The 11,095-nt window shown below is 43.3% G+C and overlaps 1 protein-coding gene across 3 annotated transcripts in view; it reads left to right on the top strand.

The window, feature by feature from the left end:
• Hlf (HLF, PAR bZIP transcription factor) overlaps nucleotides 1-11,095 on the top strand; it is a 56,928-nt gene that overhangs the window by 38,037 nt on the left and 7,796 nt on the right. For all 3 annotated transcript variants that reach the window (XM_005350524.3, XM_005350525.3, XM_026780274.1), the window contains exon 3: nucleotides 9,433-9,653. In XM_005350524.3, the coding sequence (XP_005350581.1) occupies nucleotides 9,433-9,653 (221 nt within the window). The remainder of the gene's footprint in view (nucleotides 1-9,432; nucleotides 9,654-11,095) is intronic.

The following is an 11,095-nucleotide window of genomic DNA, read 5'->3' as shown; positions in this document are numbered from 1 at the left end:
GAGAGAGAGAGAGAGAGAGAGAGAGAGAGAGAGAGAGAGAGAGAGAGCAAGCAATCATTCCTTTTCCCAAACAGACTCTGATGTGTATGGCAGAACAATTCACTTTGTTCTTCTGTTCACAAGTGTCTGACGTATAATGTACAGGTACCATAATTGGAATTAGAAAGAAGCCAAGCACGTTGCAATTCCCAGTTCAACATCACCTACTTAACCTCTGGCTTATTGTGAACAGGACCATAAACATCCCCTATGTACTGCAGCTCAGTTCCTGGGTCAGTCATCTGCTGTCGTGAGAATGCTAACCAGTTGCAAAAACTCAGGCACATACGCAAGTAAGGATTTATTGTTCGCTCCTCTGCTTTTGTTATGAGTCAGACGGTGGCTGTCCTGACCTTAGCTGGACCCACGCATCTAGAGAGCAGGTGATTGAGCTGATCCTCTGGCCTCTCCAGTGCCCTTCATCTTCCAACAGGCTCGCCCAGACAGGCTTGTGGTAATGACACACATGTACTGATAAAGAGATGGGAACCTGCATGGTGCCTTTAGGCCCAGCTGCAGAAACACCAAAGCATTCTTCCCTTATTCTCTTGGCCAGTGCAAGGTAGGAGACCAGCTCACAATTGGGAGGCTAGGAAACAGATTTTGCCTGGAATTGCAAAGCCACATGGGAAAGTCATGGGCAGGAGAGGGATGGGACCTTGGGCCATTGGGACATACCTGAGCTTGTAGGGTACTTGTTAAAGGAAATTACATCCCCTGCCATCAGAGCAGAAACCAGCTGACCTGGACACAGAGTCTGGGGAAACTCCCACTTTTAGGATATGCTCGGGGGGGGGGGATTATTTAATCTCTGTACATTTATCAAACTCTCCTTATTGATCCTGAAATATCATTATATCCCCCAAGATAATGGGCTTTTTACATTCGAAAGGGTCCAGGAACTGGGGTGTGTTATATTGAAGCAAGCAGGCTATGAACCCCAGTGTGGTTTTCTTCTGAAATTTGGAAGATGCCAAGAGAATAAAAGATCTTGTTATGACCCTCTGGGATTCAGAAGATCATAACAAGCAAACAGACCCAAACTGAGACCGGAGAGAGGAGAAGTAGGCAAGAGAGGAAGACCCACCAGAGACTGAGCTGTGGATCACAAGACTTTCCTTTTGACTCATCAGATGGGAAGGGTCCCCTTCCATCAATGTAGACATCACCTTTGCTTTTCTCGGCCTTTCTTGATGAGGATGGTTTCCCTCAGCTTGCTCACGCTCTTGAATAACAAATGCTGAGCGATATGTCTCGGACTCTTTCCGCACGGCTGCTTTACATCTAATGCCTGTCTGCCTACCTAGCTACCCAAATGAGGAGAGCACCAGAGGGATTGTGGTTGCTGCAACTAGACGTGAGGTCTAAGTAATAAATAAAATAATGATTTATTACTTCGATGCAGCCACAAATTAAGAGCACAAACCCAGGGCCTGAGTAAAAAGGTTGCAGGTTGCTGCTCTCCCTGTCCGTTGATGTCTGCCAGCTCATCAGCTAACTGAACAGGGGCTGCTAAACTCTTCCTGAAGGGGAGGAATGGGGAGGCTTCTGCATGCTCTTTGGTGACCAGAGACCAACTGTGGGTTTCAGGGTGACTTTGAATCTCTTCCCAGATTTTCTTAGGGCCTCCATTTTCCCCATTCCTCCAGAATCTTCCGTGGCTCTTCTGGAAATGTCATCACGAGGCCTGTAGATGAAGAACCATGCCCAGTAGACTATGGAATTTACATAATAGTGTTGAACCTGCATGATTTAAATGAAACCCTAGATAGAGAACTATCAAGCTTGAACACAGAAGATACAGGGAACAACCATACAATTATCCTTTACATTTTTTTAAGATGATGACACATTTGAGGAAATTTAATGTTCTTACTTCTGTTTAAAAACAAAAAAAAAGCATCTGCCAATACAATAAGGGTGGAACTCCTGAACTGGGAGACTGTGTGACGCTTTCAGGCTTAATGGCACAAGGGGTCAGCAGCATTTTCCACTGCCCCACTGACGTCTGGACAGTGGGATCATCTGCCTCATGTCGCAGGTACAGCTGATGCAGAGATTAAGACTCTTCACAAGAAAGATGTGAGGATTACAAACATTCGAAACAAGCTGTAACTGGCCCTAGAGGCGGCTGATAAAATTATTCAGGGAAGTCAGACTTGCTGAAACTGTTAGAACCAGGATGGGCGGGGGAGGGGTGGCTGGATATGAGCCTGGCATCGTAAAACCAGCTCCTTCCCACATGCCAGCAGTAACCAGTCAGGAAACAAGGGAACTTCAGCTCAACTGCTGTAGAGCATTTAAAATTAATGAACAGCAAAAAACTGAGAAGTTAAGACTGCTGAAAGAACTGAACTAACACATGTTTTTTTTAAGATGCCGAAAATGAAAATGGGATGTTTAATATGTTAAGGATAACTGTTCCTGCAGGGCTCAGTTGTGATCTTGACAAAATTCCTAATGAAGATTTTATGTAAAACTTAACAAATGCGTTCTGAAATTCACCTAAAAGAAAGGATGTGTGTATTGGAGCAACCAGAGACATTTTAAACAAAAAACAACAATAGAGACAGAATTTGTGTTGTCAAACGTTAAGACTTACCCGATATCTGGCATTTGGAAAGCGTTAGTTAACATCCTTTTTATGCTGTATGTGAAAAGAAATTCTGGGTGACTCAGAATAAACCAGCTACAGTTGTAATAAAGAAAAGCACAGGCTTATACACAGATATATGGGCAGACTGTATGCATATGTAAGACATACAGTGACAATGGGAAATCTCTCAGTAGTGAAAAACTGTAAGGTCATAAACAGTGTTGGCAAAGAGTTATATGTAAACCAGATGAGACGATGTTTATAAACTTTATAGAATAAACACTGAGCTCACAAGATGGCCCAATAGGTGAAGGTGCTTGCCACTGAGCATGATGGCCTGAGTTTGATACCCAAGATCCACCTGGTAGAAGGGAAGAACTGACTCCCACAAGTTGCCCTCTGACCTCAACTCTGAATGCACACATGAGCCCACACAAATATTCATACCAGGTTCACAAAATAAATAAAATATAATACATATATTTTAACATTAATAAAATCTACATCCTATTAAGTCTTCTTGAGAACTATATATACATACTGTGTTTACATTATTAGTTCCACTCCTCCCTCTCTGCCTCCATTCTACCTGTGCACCTCACAGTCCCTCTCAAATTTATGACCTTTTACTTAATTTCATGTATATATATATGCATATATATCTATATATACATATATGTGTGTATATCTATATGGAGGGATTTGTTTCTGGAGGAGAACACCAGTTCTCCCTTTCAGGAGCCATTTACTACCTGAAGCTCTACATCTGGAGGTAGGGCTTTGTAAGATTCCCCATCCCATCCGCATGTCAACTGGTGATGTCATTGTGTTGGTCTTCTTTAGGCAACTGTACTGTTGGAATTCTATGAGTGTAGCTTTCCTGTTATATGTAGAAGACTAGTCTCATAGCAGACACTCTGGTGCTCCCAGTCTTCCAATCTTTCGGCCCCCTCTTCCCCCATGTTCTGGGAGCCACGGGTATAGGAGCTGTGTTGTAGATGTATCTGTTGGGGTTGAATAAAACATGTGGGGTACAGAGGAGAAATGGGTACCCAATAAATGTGTGGGATGATGAGCATGACTAGTCACCAGGGAAGTGAATTTTGTGCTGATCAAACTGGCACCATTTTTAAAATGAATGCTTTGTTATATGAAATTCGGACTCTCATTTATGTCTGTATAAGTATGAATAGAATAGCATTTTAGGGCAAAATTTGGAAGTACGTTCAGCACAACATTAAAAAATTGTACTTGGCTTCATGTGAACAGTCCAGTTTCTAGCCTAGGCAGTTTGGACGCTCACCTTACTAGACCTGGATAGAGGTGGGTGGTACTTGGACTTCCCACAGGACAGGGAACCCTGATTGCTCTTTGGGCTGATGAGGGAGGGGGACTTGATTGGGGGAGAGGGAGGGAAATGGGAAGCGGTGGCGGGAAAGAGACAGAAATCTTTAATAAATAAATAAATACTGCTGAAAAAGCTTATTAGCTGGAAAATTATTGAATATATTATTATATTCAACACTGATTCTTTAACAAAGTAGAGACTTAGGATGGAGCTGGGGGTGGGGTGACAACATCTCATTAACATGCAAGAGTCCTTGGGTTTGATCCTCACATATATTTACTATTTGTATTAATATTTTTAATGTCTTAAAATATTAAAAAAGCAATATAAGATGCACGATCCCATTTGGGTTATACTGTTTATGAGTGAAAAGCCAAGGCATAATGAGGTAGGGGTATAGCCCAGTGGTAGGGTGTTTGTCTAGTATGTTGGAAACCCTGGGTTTGATGCCCAATACCAATCCCTAAAGTTTTCAAATGATAAATAAGAGCTTTTTATCACGGTGTGTGTGTGGGGGGGGTGGTTAGAGGGGCTGTAGAGAGAAGAGCCATGAGAACTGCACATTTACTTTCCTGACACTTTCTGCAGTTGAGGTTTTGCTGTGAACGTTTTTGATAATTCAAAAGTAAAATGTAATGCTTCACTCTAAGTCAATAATTCTTACATTAGAAGTCTGAAAAATCCATAAAAAAATAGAAAAATATAACAAAAAGCCTTTCTCCCTGTGACCCAATGACTCCTGGGAGTTTTCAGTAAAAGGTAAGACAACTTCAGCAGGAGGTAATGTAGCAGAAAAGGTGGATGACAAGAGGGATCCGGCTTTGTCCCTTCGTCATTAGCCACTTTCTGCTTGACCCTAGGGCAGCCATTTACTTATGCTCAGGTACACTTCCATTTTCTCATTCTGTGGGAAATGCTGGCCTGCTCCTCTGGAGAAAGGTGCTGCAGGGATAGAATGCTAGAATGTTCTGCCTAAATGGGAAGTGTCACTCTTAGAAGGGCCATGGATGCATGTCAGAGTTCAGTGTCTCAGAGGACCAACCAAAGAAAAAGGATTGCTCTTTACCAAAGCTGAACATAAAAGTAGATACCATAAAAAGGGGTTGTATGGGTATGAAATAGTCAAAATGTGAAGGTCTATACACTCTGGTAGAAAGTGTGTGTGTGTGTGTGTGTGTGTGTGTGTGTGTATGTATGTATGTGTGTGTGTGTGTGTTCACAGATGCATGCTCATGTTTGTAAAGTTTAAAAACATTTAATATAGCATGATAAACAGAATATTGAAGTGTTGACAGTGGTTTTGCCCTGCCCAGTCTTGCAGTCATTCAGTTCCAAAGAAACACACAGAGGTCTACATTAATCATAAACTGGTTGGCCTATTTACTTAGGCTTCTTATTAACTCTTACATCCTACATTAACCCATAATTCTTGTCCGTGTCAGTCACATGGCTTGGTAACTTTTATCAGTGAGACATTCTCATCTTGCTTCCTCTGTGTCTGGATTACAACTGCAGACTGAGCCTTTCCGTGTCCCAGAATCCTCCTGTTCTTGTTGCCCCACCTCTACTTCCTGCCTGGCTACTGGCCAATAAGTGTTTTATTAAAACCGTACACAAGACCATTGTCCCACAGCACTGAAGTCTGAAAAAGGAATTTCAAATAATGAAGAAATTCTACTTGGGAAGCATTAAGAGATGATTCAGAGCCAGGCAGGGTGGCACACACCTTTAATCCCAGCACTAGGGAGGCAGAGGCAGGCAGATCTCTGTGAGTTTGAGGCCATTCTAGATTGACTCTATAGTGAGTTCAGGACAGCCCAGGCTACACAGAGAAACCCTGTCTTAAAAAAGCAGGAGCAAAGGGGGAGGGGGTTAGGGAAAGAGGTGGTTAAGATGCTGAGTAGATAGAGACACCAAGCCTGATAATAATAATCTAAATTCAGTGATGACATAAATTTAAGCCCCAGGACTCATAGGATGGAAAAGGGAACTGACTCCTGAAAATTATCCTCTGACCCCACATGCATGACAACACCACACACCACACACACACACACACACACACACACACACACACACACGATAGAATGCAATGTAACAAAAAGACCGTGAGAAGAGACTAGAAGCCTACGAAGTGGTGGTGGGGTGATGTTAGGACATTAGGCAGTGTTGTTAAGTTCAAAGAGATTTCCTTCATGAAAAGTAGCATCCCTAGATGATGGAGATGAGGTTCCTTTTTAAAGCAAGGTCAAGAGGCACAAGATGAAATTGTATTCATCCAATACGAAGCTCTGCAGTCCCCAGAAGCTGGAGCTGTGCGGCAGCTTGGCTAATGAGAAAACCCCATCATCTGCCAACGCCTCAGGGGCAGTCTCTTCCTTTCTGGCAAGCAGTACACAGAGAGCTCAAAGCAGAGAAGGGACCTAGAAGGTCACCTGGGTCATTTATTTTTCAAGTTCCCTTCCAGGTCTTTTGAAAAACAGGCAAGGGTTTTGGTTTCACTACAGTATAAGCAAGGGGCTTCATGCTTCATCCTCGGGTAGGTTTTTAATGAAACCTAAAGATTTCTTCATACACAGGACCTGCCTTTGGCAATAAGGAAGAAGAGGAGCTGGGCCAAACACAGCCAAGCTGTATCCTCTTATTTATTGCTAGGGCATGAAAGGAGCAATTGTAAAACTCAGATGAAACCGGAAGTTAAGTTTCAGGACTCCCAGCATAAACATTTGGTCTGTTATTAAGTTCACTTTCACCAGCTAGACAAAGAAACACAATCCACCCATTGTTCCATGGATGTTTGTGTAGTCCAGTAGCTTAGTGTGTAGAGGGTTCAAGTGGAAGTTAGGTTCTCTCCATGATGTCCTTTCTAATCTATTTTATTAATGTCCCCTCTCAGCGTCTGTAAAGCCACTGTTAAAGTGTCCCCTGTCTATTGCAGCAGTCTTGACTCTGACAGACTCACCTGTGCCCCCTTCAGTCCACCGTACTACAACCTTTTTCTAAGCCAGCTCTTCATTACTTCACTCCTCAAGCCCTTCTGTGACAATCAGTCGTTTGTCCTTTTCCCTCAGCTCTCCATGCTGGTGACCACATCTCTTGCAGTTTTACCTAAACGTATTCTGTCTTCTGGTTCTGGGTTCCAACTGCCGAAGACTATCTGTAGCTTCTCAAGCGTGCAAACTGGAGGACTAGGGATGTAGCACAATGGCACAGCACTCGCCTACAATGCTCAGGGCCCCAGGTTCGATCCCCAGTATAAAAAAAAAAGAAAGGAAGGAAGGGGGTAAAGAGGGGGGAGGAAGAAAGAGAAAATAAAGGGTTCGGGAGATGGCTCAGTGGTACCTGCCACAAAAGTATGAGGACCTGAGTTTAGATCCCTAGAACCCAGGTGAACACCCAAAAGAGAGTGAGGGTGGAGACCCCCTAAGGCTTATTGATTAGCCAGCCTGACTAAATTCATGAGTTTCAGGTTCAATGAGAAACACCATCTTGAAAAATACAGGTGGCAAATGATTGAGAAATCACACCCACCGCCTCCTTCTTACCTCACAAACATACATGCATACCCATGTGCATATGTGTGCCTGCCTACACTGACAAGCACATATACAGGACAACACATACATACACCAAAATACTTGAAAATGTCTATCTTCACTTTGCAGCTAGAGTACCTTTCTGCTGATCACTATCTACTTGAGGATGCAGCTGGACCAGGTGTCATCACCAGGATCGCCCCCTAACCTTGTTTATGTTATGTGTGGTTTACTACACACCGGATGCACATGAGATTTCCTTCCATACTCTACCACTCCATTCTACCCTACCTGGCTGGATATAGGTCTGTCTCTGGGACTCACCTGGGAAACACCTGAAGTGTCCCACAACTGTATTCTTAAAGCCCTATAATTCTATCCATCACACCATCTGGCATGTGTTGGTGCTCCATGTGTGTCTTAGGGTTCTTATTGCTGGGATGAAACACCATGGTGCTTTTCCAGTGGTCCTGACCGCTGAGGTCTACACTGAAGCTCGGCTGCACCTTCACAAATAGCCTGTCCTAGGCTCACTTTGAGGACTCTGATCCAGCCACATAATGGCAAGCCTCAGCTTTTCTCCAGGAACCCTTCAACTTGGGACCTCTACTTCAACTGAAGCTGCACATCTCCTAGTGGCCTCACCTAGTTTCCCATGGTGCCAAGCGTCAGCTGATCTCCATGACGCCTTTGTGCCTTCAAAACCAGTACCATCTGGGAAACTCTTACACATGGCCAGGGTTGGCTCCCAGCATGCTCTACAACCTTGGCCATCTCTGGAACACATCTTCTCTGTGCTGACTCTAAGGAAACATTTCTCAGAAGATTTCATCTGAGTGATGTTAGTCTCTTCTTAATCACCAAAATTCTTAACCCAGATACCCAGCATCAATTGTCCCTAGTAAAGCAAAGGTTTCACTTCCTTGGTCTTGGTCTCTGGTTAATCACAGCTGACTCTTCAGACCCTGTTGGCCAGAACCACAGATTCTCAAATGGCGTTGATGGAGTCTTTAAGGAATGCACACTTTCCTCTGAAACTTCACATGCAAGGCCTCCACAATCTATTCTGCAGAGCGTTATCTTCCCAGCTCCCATAGAATAATCCACTGATCTCTGAGTGTCATTGGCTCTTCCAGCCCAAACACCAAAGTCCTTCCACAGACCTTCCCAAAACATCATTGTCACAGCAGCATCCTACTCTCTGGTATCAATTTCTTTCTTAGTTAAAATTATTACTTTTGTGATAAAACTCCATGGCCAAAAATAACTTGGAGAGGGAAGGGTTATTTAGCTTACACTTCAGCCTCACAATCCATTACAGAAAGATGTCAGGGCAGGAACAAAAACAGAGCAGGACCCTAGAGGCGGGAGTTGATGCAGAGACCTTGGAGGAGTGCTACTTACTAGCTTGCCCCTTAAGGCTTGCACAGCCTGCTTTCTTATAGCACCCAGGACCACTAGCATGGAGAGGTGGCACCATTCACAGTGAGCTGGGTCCCCTCACATCAATCATCAATTATGAAAATGCATCATAGTCTTGCCCAGACCAACCTAGTGAAGCATTTTCTCAATTGAGTTCCCTCTTCCCAAATGACCAGCTTGTGTCAAGTTGACATAAAACTAACCAGCACAATGAACGTAATAGGAAAATAAGGATGTATATATTTTTTAACCTTTCTTAATCCTGTTTGTGAACAAGTATGTATATGCCATGTTTTGCCTGATAAGACATGAGTCAATAATATTCTGCCTACTGTGTTCTCAGAAACACAGTGAAGATGAATAAGGACAAATGACAGTAGGGCCAGATATAAGCTGGTTAAAGATTCTCAACTCGCCTAGAGAATCACTAAGTGGCTGTGTCTTGGGTTGACTTAGAGTCAATATAAATGAAAACTCCTATGTTGTTCCAGGCCAGCTGCTGCCAGCAAACCGAAATACACCGAGTCCCATTGATCCTGACGCCATCCAGGTTCCTGTCGGGTATGAACCAGACCCAGCAGATCTTGCCCTCTCCAGCATCCCAGGGCAGGAAATGTTTGACCCTCGCAAACGCAAGTTCTCTGAGGAAGAACTGAAGCCACAGCCCATGATTAAGAAAGCTCGCAAAGTCTTCATTCCAGATGATTTGAAGGTAAATTGGAACTGGTAATCAGGTTGTGGGTAGACGGAAGGAGGGATTAGGAGAAATTAAAGGGGTGGTTCCAGGAACGCTACACACACTTGGAAAGCAAGGGCCAGTGAGTTCTCATTGTGTTTGTTGGCATGTGACTTCTTGGCATGATACTTCTTCTCTAGGAGTTTTCTGAAATATGCTTTCATGTCTTGATACTGATCAGGAGTAAGGAGAAGCAATAAAAGACTGGAGAGAGATAAAGTCCCCAAAGGAAACACATTGGCTTCTCTTTACAAGGGATCCCATGAGCCCCATGTATCAACCCCAAATCTTTTAAGGGCTCAAAGGAAAATAATAATAATAATAATAATAATTAATAATAATAATAAAAGATGATTTGAGAAGGGAACCTGGACCTCAGTTTTCTGAGGCATACCTCCTTTGTTCATTGTTTGCTGATAGTGAACATTACCATTTTCCTGAGTGCCTAGGAGTCTAAACAAGTCTGAAGTCCCCCTCCATATTGCCAGCTCTGGGTGACCAGGATAGCTTATTGTGGGCAGAGGCGGTGGGTCCATGGCCATCAATGTGCGTGCCATGTCATGTTCTTTTGCTGTTAACTCAGCAGTTAGCTCCAAGTGGGTTTCCTCAATTGTGTTGAAGGGGATGCATCATTTATCCAGGGAAACAGACTTGCTTGTTTATTCTGATACATTTACCTTGGGATGAGAGAGATTCCTAAAAATTATGCCAGCACAGAACTATTTATGATTAGCCATTTCACAGGAAATTTTCTGTTCATGCTTCTTTCCGATCGTGAGAACAATAAGTGATTATATGCATTTTATATTATAATTATCATATTATAATATATGATTCTATGCATGCAAAGCATTAGTACCAAGCATAATTAGTCCTTTTTGACACCCGATCCCCATTGCCAAGCCCTAAATATGCTTCATATGTAGAGATACTCCCTAGGAAAATGAGTGTGTGGGACACTCATTGGGTGAACTGGTGTAGGCCAGTGTTTCCACCTTTTTGTGTCTAGAAAGAACACAGGAGGCAGATGTACCCAGAAGATCTAAAGACAGCTGTTATCCTCACATCTGAGAACTCCTTAATTGCTACAGAACGGGCAAGTGTCAGGGCTGAAGTCCAAAGTTATCCCTTTACAGTGGAGGATGTAGAAAGGGGAACTGAGGTGAATTCTACTTTTAGAGTAAGGCGGGTTCTGGAAAGGGCACTGTAGTGTGTAAGCCCAGACAAGGGGCCCTTGCATAAAAACATCAAGAGCTGTCACCCTAAGAATCAAAACTAAGAAAATCTACAAGAAAAATTCCAGAAAAAATGAAACCTCTCAGGGCTTGGATGATTAGACTGTAAGGGGCTATGAGATTAGGTCCGAGCCAAGTTAAATACCTTCTTGCAGTTGGATGCCTTCCGGTCTCTTGAGTTCT

Source organism: Microtus ochrogaster, chromosome 7, assembly GCF_000317375.1.
Source record: "Microtus ochrogaster isolate Prairie Vole_2 chromosome 7, MicOch1.0, whole genome shotgun sequence".
Classification (NCBI taxonomy): Eukaryota; Metazoa; Chordata; class Mammalia; order Rodentia; family Cricetidae; genus Microtus; species Microtus ochrogaster.
This window is presented reverse-complemented; position numbering and strand designations above follow the sequence as displayed.